This window comes from Parasteatoda tepidariorum, chromosome 3 (genome assembly GCF_043381705.1).
Source record: "Parasteatoda tepidariorum isolate YZ-2023 chromosome 3, CAS_Ptep_4.0, whole genome shotgun sequence".
In the NCBI taxonomy this organism is placed as follows: Eukaryota; Metazoa; Arthropoda; class Arachnida; order Araneae; family Theridiidae; genus Parasteatoda; species Parasteatoda tepidariorum.
In genome coordinates this window covers 47,081,166-47,095,721 of record NC_092206.1, presented here as the reverse complement: position 1 = coordinate 47,095,721, position 14,556 = coordinate 47,081,166, and the positions used below count along the sequence as shown (strand labels likewise).

The 14,556-nt window shown below is 27.5% G+C and overlaps 1 protein-coding gene across 1 annotated transcript in view; it reads left to right on the top strand.

Moving 5' to 3' along the window:
* Positions 1-14,556, top strand: part of LOC107457171 (aquaporin-7-like) — a 35,987-nt gene that overhangs the window by 13,675 nt on the left and 7,756 nt on the right. The window contains exons 2-5 of the mRNA XM_071178552.1: positions 1,914-2,040; positions 8,352-8,489; positions 11,742-11,857; positions 13,419-13,636. Coding sequence (XP_071034653.1) covers positions 1,914-2,040; positions 8,352-8,489; positions 11,742-11,857; positions 13,419-13,636 — 599 coding nt within the window. The remainder of the gene's footprint in view (positions 1-1,913; positions 2,041-8,351; positions 8,490-11,741; positions 11,858-13,418; positions 13,637-14,556) is intronic.

Sequence of the window (14,556 nt, the reverse complement as noted above, 5' to 3'; positions counted from 1 at the left end):
AAAATACAGACAGACACACACACACACACACAGCCGCGTTTATTATTATGTATAGATTTACTTTTCTCAACCAGTACGAAAAGTGAGTATTCAGCTAGTTTTAAACTGCCGTTGACGGAAAATGCCCAATATTGTTTGTAGGATAGCATATTATTTTTTTTTATTGATTGCAAGTAATTTTCCTCAAATTGCGCTTAGACTTACACCATAAAAATTGTTATTTTACGTTTTTCTCTAAGTAACTTATCTTATGATCAGAACGATAGAGATCTATCTTTCTATCCTAAAAAGGGATAAAATGCCAGGGGCAATTTATAATTTTAAACCTTTTAAATATTTTGTAATATTATTACAATTTAAATTATTTATACTTGACTTATAAAACTATAATTGTTTCTGAGAAAATCCTTATTTGCATTAAGGAAGAATTTCCAGCAAAATTGCAGTATTGTATGGAAATGACATGTCTGGTTTTAAAAAAAATGTAATTCTGATTATCAAGATTTGATTATATGGTATTGAAACCATTCATTCAGTAATTATTCTGTTCATATGTTAATGGTTTATCAGAAATTATATTTTCAAAATTATTGTTCTTATTACCGCACATTAAGTAGGAAATACAAAACGGAAAGGAAAAATGAACCGAATGAATGGTTTTTATGCTATGCTCTAAAGAATTATGATAAATTACCAAATTTTATCACAGATTATTAAACCATATTTTAATGTTAATTTTACCGAAATCATTATCTAAACGTTTTGGTTAAAACTATTGAACCTTTTAGTATTCCCATAAAGCCAGAAACACTGTAAATTTCACCATATTTTGTAAATTTCTATTCGATTTTTTTTCACAGTGTGAGAATATGTTATTAATTTTGACTTATAAGGAAAATGACTTTTTTCCTCAAATAAAAAAAGCCTACTTTTCTAATATCTGAAATAAAATGAACAATTGACGAATATTTTCTATTGATACTTTGAAGCATCAATTTAGTGTTGATTAAACCAAAATTTGGAAAAAATCAAACATTTACTTCACGTTACTTGTGGCACAAGAAAAACGAATTAATTATGAAAAATCCTTTTGAATAACTTGAGATTTATTGCAGCCAATACTTACGCATTAAATTTTAATGATAAAAATACTGTAAATTTAGCATTTCTATAACTTGTTAAAAAACATAATTTTAATTTTTCGTTCATTAAATTTCAAAAGATTTATATAAGTTTTTTTATATAATAACTATAATTTTAACTCACAGTAATATTACATATGAGAAATTATTATCGGAAAATAGAGTACTAACACATCATAAAATATTTTTACCCTTATAAATTTAAAAAAACTTCACTCTTCGAATGTAAAATGTCATTTTACTAAGAACTTATAAAGATAACCAATTTTTATCTCCAATCGATATAAAAGGCATATTTGAAAAAATAATTTGTAAAATTTCGAATGAATTTAATGAATTAAAAGTGAACCAAACTCATTTTTATCAAATAACAGTAAAAATGCAATTTATAGGTATTTAGATAGAAATATATATTATCTTTGAAAAAAAAAGAAAGAATACTTCACACTATATTAAAACAACACTAAAAGCTACTATCGTGTAAAAAGGAACTCCTTATGAATGAAACGCGTGTAATTAAATTTTAATTGAATTAATTAAAAGCGAAACACAAAACAATCTTTAATGATACCTCTAATTACAAACATAATTTGTAAATTTAAAATTTATAATTACTTTAACTAATATTTTCTTACAATGCAATAAATTTAAAAATAGGAATTTACGTTGAAGAAGCAAATTTAGTTTATCCAAAGGCAAAAAAACGAAATATTTACTTTACCACAAACTCACGAAACATTTTAAATAAGAATAAACATGCATCTCTTCCAGATATATGGTGATGCTGCTTTTGCAACAACAATATTAGAAGGAAAAGGTGTTCCAGATGTGTTTGGAGTTACTTGGGCCTGGGGTGTTGGAGTGATACTGGGAGTAACTACTGCCGGAGGCATTTCTGGTAAGATTGAAAATGCTTTTTTATTATAGTAGCTTCAATACTTTTTTTTCCATTTAAAACTTTCTTTGTATCTGTCAAATAAATAAATTTCTCACAGTTAATAACGACACTCTTAGAAATTTTTTGATAAAATGGTTGAATAATAACTTGTTTGAATATTATTTTACCATATTCAAGATGGTGAAGAAGATAGTGTTCAACGCGTTTACTGCGTGAAAAATCGATTATTGACAGTTTTTACCTTATACGGTTAAACACCTAGTATTTTTCCTAGTATCCAACAACACTGTAAAAAATTCCTGATTGAAATTCCCGGCACTAAGTGTTTCGGTACTTGCAATTTTTATCAGAACATTTTATTTAGCAAAAAATTAAATATACCGTAATTTTTGCAATAATAATTACTGTAAAATCACTGAATCACTCTAAGTAAATAAATATTCCTGTAAAAATAACAGTGTAATATTTTACCGGAAAAGTGGATTTTACGTTAAATTCATTGTACTGATGATACATCCAACATGTCGGTACTTTATACCGTATTTGGATCCGGAATTCTTTACAGTGTAGGCTCGCAAAAAATGAGTATCGGACGCACGTTCTTCGAAATCCAAATGATTGCCAAGTGATAAGGTTTAAGATATCTATTCCTATTTTTCCTCATCGGATGCGAACAAAACAGCTGTTGGCTTATTAACTTATAGCGTTAAATATGTGTTGAACACTTTATGAAGCAACTTCATTCCTTGCAGCTGGATATATAGTTTAGCTGAGAGAGATAATCTGACAGCTGAACAGATTGAATTCCAGCGATGATACCACAGTATTTCCTCCATTCATTTAAAACATGAGGGGTAAACAGTGTCCTGCACTTTTCAATTGGTGACTTAGGACTATTGAAACATGAAACTCACATACTCGCGTAGATGGCAGCACAGCAGAGCTGCTCAACACAAAATGTCAAGTAATATATCGCATTTCTCCCGATAGATGTCATCACTATATAAGCAAATAAATGCGCATTCCACAACTCACGTGACAAAATGTTTATTCCCAAGCGAAAATTTTAACTATATTTTTTCGTAACTTAAGTTTTTCACCTGACTCGTAACTTTTAAAAATTCTTAAAATTTAAGAAATTAATAAATCATTGTCGTCTTAAACAGCAAAAAAAAAAAAATCTTTCAAAAATATGAATTTTTTCAACATAACAAATGCTAATTTTTCAGCATATTTATTTTTTCGATGTTTTCCTTAAAAACATTGGATACACGTCTGTGTTAATGGAATTCAAAACTTCACTTTCAAACGCTGTGTTATTTATAGGCCGCAGTGCCGAAAAAAAACGGACCATTCTGAATAACTTTTGATCTAATGATCGGATCTTCACATTCTAAGACTCCATTTTAATAGCTCAAGGGGTGATCTCAAATATGCCAAATATTTAGTGCAGATGATAATTTAACTAACGAAATCAGACGAAAAAAAGAACTTTCTCTGAATAAACATGCTTTTTGGACTAACTTCCAAAATAATCCAGAAAGTATAGTCTCAATAGTTGGATGAGGAGAGCACTTCAAAGCTTGGACTCCTTAATGCTAATTTTACTTTATGGCGTTTTGCGCTATATCTCGATAACTTTTTACGCGAATTGAATTGAATATTTATTGTTTTTAATATTTAATTTAATAGTAATCAAAAAAAATTTGAATTGTAAGGCACATAATTTTAAATGCATAATTCTAAAGTATCTAAATTTCATATGGCAAAATAAAAAATTTAAACAAAATCGGTTGAATAGTTTCTGAGAAATTTAATTTTGAATATACGACTTTTTGTAAAATTCGTGAAACTATTAAAAAAAAACTATTCAACGGATTTCAGTCAAATTTTGCATTTTACCATATAAAATTTAGTACTTTAATATGATGTAAAAATTGTATACCCTACAATTCAAAATTTTTTCGACTTCAATTAAATAAAACAATAAAATTAATAAATATTTACTGAAATCTGTTTTCTGTATTGAATTATCTTTGGATAAACGAATTTTATAGCTTTGTGCAGAAGTTTTCATTAAAATAATATAATAATAATAATAATATTTAAAAAGTTTAAGAGATTTGGTGAAATACGTAAAAAGTAAAATTAACATTAGTCCAAAAATTGAATCGCTTCCGTAACCAAACTAAGGGGATCATATTTTCCAGATTGCACCTACCCCCTATATTTTGGTGGTCAGAAATGCAAATTCGTAGAGAAATCAGAGAAAGTATATTTTTGTGTCTGATTTCGTAATTTAAAATATCGCCTGCACTTCTTAATTAATATATTTCAGATCACTCTCTTGAGCCATTAAGATTGAGTCCTAGAACGTTAAGATCCGTTTATTAGATCAAAAGTTATTCAGGTTGGTCCGCTTTTTTTGTTTCGTTTTTTTTTCTCTTTTTGTGAACTACAAACAAACTGACAACAACAAACTGACCTTCATTAAACTACCGTCATGAAACAGTAAGCACAATTTCATTAATGACGAATTATTATAGTGACAAATCGATGTATCACTTTAAAAGGCCGTGATTCGTGGTTGTCGTTTTTCAACTTTAATATCAATGATAGATCTGTAATCTATGTTAGATCTAATTCGATCTGATTCGAGATCTAATTCTGCTATTATCTATGATAGATCTAATCTGATGTTAATTTATTCATTAGTATTTAAATATTTATTCAATAGTTGAATATTCAAATAGAATAGATTAGAAAAAATCATCCTTATTGAGAATACCCGGTAATTAGATAAAAACCGTTCACCTCTATCCAAATGTTTTTCAGATAAAAAAAAATTGGCTCAACATAATCTACATTGATGGGGTTTTTTTAAATTAAGTGTCATTTCTTTGTATTATCCAGACTAATTTTTTAATGAAGTTAAGGGTCATTTCTTGTGATACGCTTGCTTCGTATTTCTTACACTAACGTTTTTTTAAGGTTAAGTGCCATTACCCGCTATACATTTACTCTTTAATTTCAACACTGTTTTTACTAATTTTCCCTGATCGGATGCTGAAATATCAAATCGATTAGAAACTAAAATATTAATGAATAAATATTATATCGGACATAACAAATTGGGCACTCTTAAAAGGTACTCTGTTACTGTTGACATTCAACACTCAAAGTCGACATTCTCTTGTCTTTGGAGAACCAAATACATGTTATCTTTTTTTTTTCAAGCAATGAGACTGAGATGAGTGCTTATACTTCTATATCATTTCGAGCATAAATATTAGGATTTGCAGAAAATGTTCTAATCAGATTCTTAATACGAATACAAAGAATAGCTTTTACGCTTTAATTTGCTGACATTATCATTAACTACAATTTGAAATCCTTTAATTAATGGATAATTCTAAAGAAAATAAGGAATCAAAGTAGAGATAGTAAGTAAAGATACTTATAGTTTTAATATATTTTGCTCAAATTGCATTATATATTATTTCCCTTATTTGCATACCCTTTAACTATTTCGTCCAATTTTGAATACATAAAATATACAACAGAAAAGTATTTAAGTTTCATTTAAAAGACTAACTATAAGATACATAAAACTCTGCCACGAGAGTTTCCCTATGGATTTGCTACAAGTATACCGAAGAATCACTCAGTCTAGAATGGAGATTGTTTGTATAACAATTGACTTGAGCACTGAGTTAAAAGCGTTTAAAGTTCTGGAACTGTGCTTCTTAAATTACAATAATTGATTTTTCGCATGAGTACTGTGGAGCTTTAAAAGATTTGAGTAGAGTTTTAGCGGAACACGTTTTAATTGTCAAAAATCAAAAATAAAGAATCAACTTGTAAGTTCTTAAAATGTCTTGGAATATTTCGAAAAAATGTTGATACACAGAGGAAATTGTATTAGACTTGGCTGAACTTTTACAAATGATGAATGCAAAAGTAATTTATATTGAACCAAAACTTTTTCGAAATAGTTAATTTTACTCTAAATTAGAATCAAGTTTAAACACTTTATATATTTAAGGAAATAAATTAGTTTAGTTTTAAACCCCAGTTGAGAACTTCATAATATATTCTAATCTTAATTCAAACAATGGTGTTAACTATATCATTCTTTCACTGACAAAATTAGTATAGTCAAAACTACCAGTATATGGTAAAATTTACCGTGTTTTGGTTCTATCGGAGATCCAATATCTCAGTAATTTTTACCGAATCACACTGACAGTGATTTTCAGAAAATTAACAATAAAATGTGGGTTTTTTTACAATATAAATGTTTTTTTTTATCCTATGTTTGGTAGTAAATGAGGAATTATTGTGATACCTTAGAGCATGACATAAAAGTCATTTATTAGGCTAAAGTTTTCAGTTTTGTAATTATTATTACAAAATGTGTGGCACTGTATCTTAATTTGTTGCCACCTATTGGAGCAGTAAAAAAATTAGCTGAATTCAAATTAAATTGAATGATATTGATTTTTTTCTGTTCCTTCAAGAAATTAAACAAAACACAGGGTTGAAAATTAATAAATTAAAATATCCGAGTTAATACTCTCTCCATTAAATTTATTTTTTCTGTAGTAAATTGCTGACCCTGAAAAATATCCAGAATCATCATTTTAAAAACCAATACAAAAAGAAATAACTAAATAAATGGTTTAAATACTGTGTATCTAGGTTTTATTAACCAAAATAATGCTGTTGTTGTTGTTTTTCTTTTTTTTAATGAACAGGTCATACTAAACAGTATGATGATTTTACCATCTTTTTCCCTCCATGTTAAATGATTAGTATTATGATTACAATTTTTTTTGTTGATAAAATACTATAATGAAAAATAGGTGTTCGGAATTGATGCCATATAATTAAATAAACAGTCATAATTTAATTTTTAAAATTACAGTCAAAATTAAGTTAGACAATTGTTTCTTAATATGCTTGATTTTACATATTTGAATTTCAAAAGCATGTTAAATCTCTTCTTTGTCTTAAAACCTCTTTACGATTACAATGTACACAGTACGGAAATAAATGCATGTGAACCAAATGGTAACTGTTTTAGTAAAGCAAACTTTAAGTTTGGGAAAAATGCTTATCATTTGTAAGGTTTTAATTTTGTTCTCTTTTAATTTTGCTTGATAAAGTATTTGATTCGATCTAGATTCTGAATAAAAATAAAACTACAAGGCTTTTCAATAATTACAGTCCTAGCTTTTATTACAGTCCTAGTTTCCTATTAATATACGTTTTTAGTATCCTAGTAAAAAATAGACATCAAATAAAAACCATCCTAGTACACACAACTCTCGACATCATTATGCAAATAAATATTTTGATTGATTTGCATGATGATCTCGAGTCTCATTGCTTCCAGTTAGTAGCAGATCATTGCATAAAATCTCCTTGCTGTGCTTTGTGCATTCCTGCATACTGTGTAAATTGTACTGTGCATTCCGATGTACTGTACATTCTAATTTACAGTGAGAAAGTTTCGTGGTTTTCCTTCACTTGTGAGTAAGTTCCAATAAAATGTCCTCCACAAAAATTTTAAAATTACAAGAGCAAATTATTCCTTTGTTTTCAAGTTCAGGTTCAAAATTACAAGACTAAGATGTATCGCTGTGATTAGAAAAAAATATTAAGTGGTTATAGTCTTAAAACGTTTCTGTGATTTCCTATTTAAGTATGTTTCGATTACTTTCAATATTCGCAGTTTCGTCTTAAAGATTTAAAAAAGGAATCATTTAACGAAATATAATTTAATTAATGAAAGTAATGCTAGACCTAAATTATGCAAGGGTCAGAGATCCAGAATTCATAAATGTTTTTCATGATTGTGTCATCATATTTGATAAATATCTCTATATATTCGTAAGTGTATCAGCATTATCATTCATACATGTGTATATCATGTTTCATAAATGTGCCATCAGGTATAACTTATAATTTTAATAAATGTTTACAAATGTTTCATCATCTTAATTATACATTTGTCAATTTGTAATTGATTGTGTCATCATATTTCCTAAATAAGTCCTTATAAGATGTCATTATTTTCACTCATTTGAAATATGATGAGACATTTATGAAACATAATGTACACATATGTATACATTGTATTTCATAAATATGTCATCCGTTATAACTTTCACTAAATGTTTGATATGTAACATACATATTCCATAAATATATCATCAGTTGTAAACTTTAATTTCACTAAATGCTCCATATGTATCATTCATAAGCTATCATGCGTAACATTCAATTTCAATAACTTATTTTTCCAGGTGGCCACATTAATCCTGGAGTCACTGTTGGTTTCGCCGCCGTAGGTAAACTTCCCTGGAGAAAAGTTCCTCACTATCTGGCTGGACAACATCTTGGAGGATTTTTAGCATCAGCTGTTTTATACTTCACTTACTATGGTAAAATATTTTAATCATTAAGATCCATTTTGTTGTTTTAAAAACAGATTTTTGAAAATAAATTTAATTCTATAAACTTTAGGTAGCATCAGGTTAGAGTAAAAATAATAAATTCTGTTATAAAATGAGCCGTTGTTTAATATTTTAAGGCATTGAGCTCAATTATTGTTGTTTTGACACACGTATCAAATATAATTATACATCAGACGCACTTATCAAATATAATTAGTTTTATAATTATGCATCAAAAAATAAGAAAAGAAGCAGCTTAAATGCCTGAAAAGTCATTAGAAAGTAAAGTCAATTTTAGACACATTAGTAATACTGTCTTTTTAAAAAAACTAACCTATATTAAAATCTAAACAATTCCAAAGAGAGCTTATATCCCAGATTGCAGGTAATTTTACAGCAAACATCGCATATTGAATTTCATTTGGGTGGCATAGAAAGGTGGACTAATTAATCATTTTTAAACTTAGTAGAAATATTAGTTTGTCAAGCTTGTTTCCTTAAAGATTGAATAAAGCCATGCAAAAACTTTACAAAAAAGAAGTCACTTTTTTAACTTTTACTATTACTGATTAATACTAGGTAATATATAGATTATATAATAAGCAATGGTACATAACCTAAAAAAAACGTTAGTGTAAGAAATACCAAGCAAGCGTATTCCGAGAAATGGCACTTAACTTCTTTAGAAAATTAGTCTGGATGATGCAGAGAAATGGCACTTAACTTTAAAAAAACAATCAATGTAGATTATGTTGAGAAAATTTTTTTTAAACTAAAAAACATTTGGGTAGAGAATAACAGTTATTATCTAATTACTGGGTATTCTCAATAAAGATGATTTCACTAATCTATATATAACCTTGTTTTATATAACCTTGTTTTTGCCTTTTTTCGTTCTAGCTTTGCCTAGGCTTTCAAATCCAACATTTTTGTTTGTGTTGAAAACTTAATGATTAGGCCAACTTTCTTTTTTAAAGTGAAAACTATCCAGAATATAAAAATCTGCACGAGTAAACCTTGTTTCAGTAATGGTCATAAAAATCTTTAAAAAAAATTGAGAAGGTGAATTCTTTCTTATTTTGAGAACACTTTTTACGATTGATTTGTGAATGATGATTAATTCTCGATTTCAAAAGACTTTACTAGCTTTATTTTGTTAAGGCAAATTCAAATATTCTATTCATTCATTTATTTGCTAATCATTTATAAATCCTGTTGGACTAGTTACTGACATTAACATCAATTTTACACTTCTATTTGGGTATGTGTTTAAATTACTCTACATACCATTCAAATGCTTGCAGCTACCCAGAATAAATTAACAGAAATTCTAAAACTTGACTAGAAATATCTACATAAAATACATTGCTACACTGAAAATAATGTTAATTTTGACTTAGTCAACATCAACTACATTTAAATAGTACTCCCAAAGGGAGAGTTACTTTTATAAATTAAATGCACAGTTCTTTCGTTAATTTCAAGGATAAAAGAAAATGGTTTCACATATTTTTGAAGAACATTTTACTCTGCAGAAAGTATTTCGTTATTTAAAAGTTAAAACAAATTATTCTTTACTTAATTGCAAAAAAACACTTATATCAAAATGAACTTGCTTTTTTTTTACTTTTTTTTTTACTCAAAAAGTGGAATAGTTTTAAAAAATATTCACAAAAAATGAAACAAATTGCTAAAGCAGAAAAAAAGGAAAACTCAACTTTTAAACTCATTACTTTATATACTAGTTACTTTTATGATAAAATAAATATTTTTAGCCTTACCCATGGCACTACTTTAACTTTACATTTTCACTGAAACGTTAAGCTGAAAGTCATTATGATAAAACTTTATTATAAATGCAAAGAGGCAGTGGGATTTATTTTTACAAAGTAACTCAACTTTAAAAAAAAATAGTAATTTAATATTTTTTTCTTGTATTAGTTCTTTTTCAAACGTCATTTCTTATAAACAAAAACTGGAAAGTAGTTTTTAATTTGAGTTAAAATTGCTTTAAAAATACGTTCAAGTACTTTGAACTTGTATATTTTAATTTGAATATGCTACCTATATTTTTATTAAATCTTAATAACTTTTAATTAAAAATATATACTATTAAAATAACATACTGATTTAAAGTATACAGTCTATGATTTATTTTAAAAAATTTTACTTTAGATATATTAGTAATAATGCGAAATATTGTTCATTTTCTTTAAACTACAAAATTTTATTAACATAAATCCATAAGGATCCTAAAGAAATTAAGAGTAGTATTGATGAATTTTGAGTCTTTGCTCATTTGAATGTTCTTATCACCGTTTTAAAGAATTATTTACATTGCTGCTATTATGATTCAGGAATTATTGTGAGTGATATTATGATTCAATCCAGATTTTTTCAACTGTTCACTTTTCATATTCACTGTTTCTGGGTCAATGTTTGTTAATAAACTTCATATTTTCAGCTACACATAAATTTTAATTTTAAGACCGGCAAAAAAAGTATATCACGAATTCTTTTGGAAATTTTTAGTGCCAGTACCAAAAATTTTTTCATGAAAAGCTCATCATGGATTTTGCTTATACATCTCCGTCCAAATTGAATCATCAAGCGTTTTGTTTCGCATCACCGTTTAATTTAAATCATCATGAATTTTGCTTAAACATCATCTAAAGCAAATCCTCATAGATTTTGCTTATACAACACCGCCTAAATTAAATCATCATGGATTTTTCTCATAAATTGCCATCTAAATCAAATCATGCATTTTACTTATAAATCACCGTCTAAATCAAATAATACTATGGATTTTTAAGGTTGAAATACCATATACTATATTTATACCAAATACTATGTTCTGAAAATACTATATTTTTACATTAATTAATTAAAGTTGATTAATAAAAATTAATTAATTAAGATTGATTTGCTTGTTTATTTTGCTTTTAAACAGAATAAAGCTCAAAGCTCAGATTGATCTGTTTAAATAGCAACTGTAGCAACAGCAAGGGAAATAGAAAATGGGTTTCATAACACTTAAAAATGGTACAGTTTAAAGAAAGCTGAATAACACAGACTCAAGGCAAAAAAAAATTTCACCTGAATATTTTTATAAATATTTAAAAATATTGTTGTTACTCAAAAAAGTATTAATTTTATAATTAAAGGTAGAATAAATCAATTTAAATTGCATGCTTTGTTTCTAAAACATTTTGTTTCAAAATTATACTTCATCATTAGATGCCTTTATGCTCTATGATCCAACGCGAACTGTTGTTGGAGAAACCAGGACTGCTTGGGTTTTTGCAACATATCCAAGGGATGGAATCTCTATATTTGACTGCTTTTTTGGTGAGGTTAGTCAAAATTATGTTTATTTGTTAATTTTCTGAAAATATTTTATTTTATCTTGATTAAGATTTTATTGTATTTTTATGAGTTTGTTAAATTTTGATAAAATTTATTTCCATATTTTTTCACGAGGTATTTTTTTAAATTCTAGAGTGAAAGATATTACCTGTTTTACAGTATTTTAATGTATCTTAGATTGTCACTGATTTAATCTTGTATCCCTTGGATAATATTAAAATCAACGTTAAATTAAGCATGTCAAATAAAAGATAAAATATACATTTTTATAATTTTTTAAAGCTCTAAAATAATGTTTTAGAAAATTAAAATAAATTATAAATAAGTATTTTTTATTGGATCATGTTTGGATTCACAAATTTAGATTTATGCACCTTTATTCTAAGTAGGTAATTATAGATTATTTACTCGTTAATAGTTTTAAAGCCCATAAAAGAGACTTTATTAATCACGCTTCATTCTTAAAATCTTAAAATTCAGAACAATAATTAATTTAAATGGAAGAAATATATTTTTCTCAAAACTTTGACTGGGAGTTTTTATATACACAAAGATCATTAATTAACTTATAATCATGTTTAAAAAATTGGTTTAATTAGGCTGTATATAGTATGAAATAAGAATTCTTGTTGAACTTAATGTCCCTTAATAAGACCTTGTGCTTAATTCTTTCTCTTTTTAGTTAAAAATGGTATATTTTTAGATAACTTATTTTGATAGAAATTTATTTATTTGTTATTTTAAATTTATGATAATTTATTTTTTTTATATCATTTAACTATCTTTCGTTTCCTCAACGAATCATGAAAATTAGTTTAAAATTTAAAGATTTTTCATCGCGAAGTATCATCTAAATTCAAGTTTTATTCATGATGCATACTATTGTTTCCTCACTAGGTTACAATTAAATTATAACCAACATTTGAAAACTTTTTTCATAAAATTGTCTATTCAGATTAAAATAAAAACTAAAAATGACAAACTCTGTTTCTTCATAGTTTTTTCATAAAAACATAACAGGTATTAGTTATATATCTGTATGGATTTTATTATTTTATACGAATTATCTTTTTTATATTTATCTATAATAATTCATGTGTAACAAGTGTGTTATTTTCAATGTGTATATGCATTATTTTTAGTACTTTCATACAGTGCAAAAAGTTCTGGATCAAATTACGGGAAACCACACAGTGCCGGTACATTTTACCTTAAAATAAATTTTTACCCTAACACGTTAAGGATCCAAAAATCTGATAAACCGTATTTTTTACAGTAATTAGTACGGTTAAATAACTGAATCGCTGTAATTAAACAAATATTACTATAAAAATTACAGTATAATATTTCATGGTAAAATCAATTTCATGGATGATGTACCCAAAGTGCCTATACTTTATACCGTAATTTGATCTGGAATTTTTTATAGTGCAGCTTAAGCTATTTTATCTGCATCATGTGTAACTTACTTTTCAATCTATTGAATTCATAATATACATGTAATTTATAATTTCATTTTGATCATAGTTTTCTTTTTTTCTTGTAAAGTTAGTTGCTGGAGGACTGCTAATGTTCACTGTCATGGCAATTGTAGACTCCAAGAACTTAAACATTCCTAAATATTTATGGCCAATATTCATTGGTTTTATGATTCAAACAACTGCTCAGACGTTTGGGCTGAATTGCATGGCTCCAATCAATCCAGCTCGTGATTTTCCAACAAGAGTTTTTACTGCAATAGCTGGCTGGGGAAAGGAAACATTCAGGTAATATTTTTTAAGTTGGCATAAATTTAACTTATGCAGTTTTTAAATTTAAATCTTACTAAATTCAGATTAAATTTATATTTTTATGATCTACTTAATTCATAAATTATTTTAGCGCAAAAATTGAACAATCGTTATTATTACAGTTTCAATTACTTGAGTACAGATTAAATGTGATACAAATATTTCTTTAAAATTTTTGATATTTATACCATATTTTTTACATTATTCGATGACAACATAAGGGAACATATTTTTTTCGAATGAGATTTTTTTAACGAACTTGTATATTTTTACGACACTGGTTCTAAATCTGAAATCGGCTTCTCTTTTCAAACCACAATATTTTTTAAATGACACCTTTAGTATTTTTTGTCAAAATGTGTAAGTTTAAGAGCTTTATTTATAACAGGGGCCAGCGTAAATGTTACGATAAACTTCTAGGAGAGTTAAGGCTCATCATCAGGATTGAAATTGCATAGTGGCCGGGATAGCCTGGTCGGTAGGGCACTGGGCCCATGTCCGAGAGTTCGTCGGTTCGAACCCCGCCGGTAGAAGACTCCCCGTGTAGTAAAGTGACTGATGCGCGTTAAATCTGTTGAGTCGCAAAAGTCCTCCACGTTCCCATAACAAATCAATACCTCTTGGGGTGCTGAATTGGAGATCGATCGTTCTCTGATTCAGGTCAAAATTACGATCTGTGGATGAAAGCGGGTGCGATGTATGGTGTGGCAGAAATCGAATTCCTGGCCATAGATGGCGCCACTGAAAAACAAGAAACGCACACTTTGCCTTAAATTTGCTCGGTTTCACCAAGCAGGCTTGCGCTTGTGATGGCAAGTGGCATTAGAACTAACCAACCAAAATTACATCGGAACCCATTCCCAGAAATGACGTCATACGCCCCTACGGACGCTTTC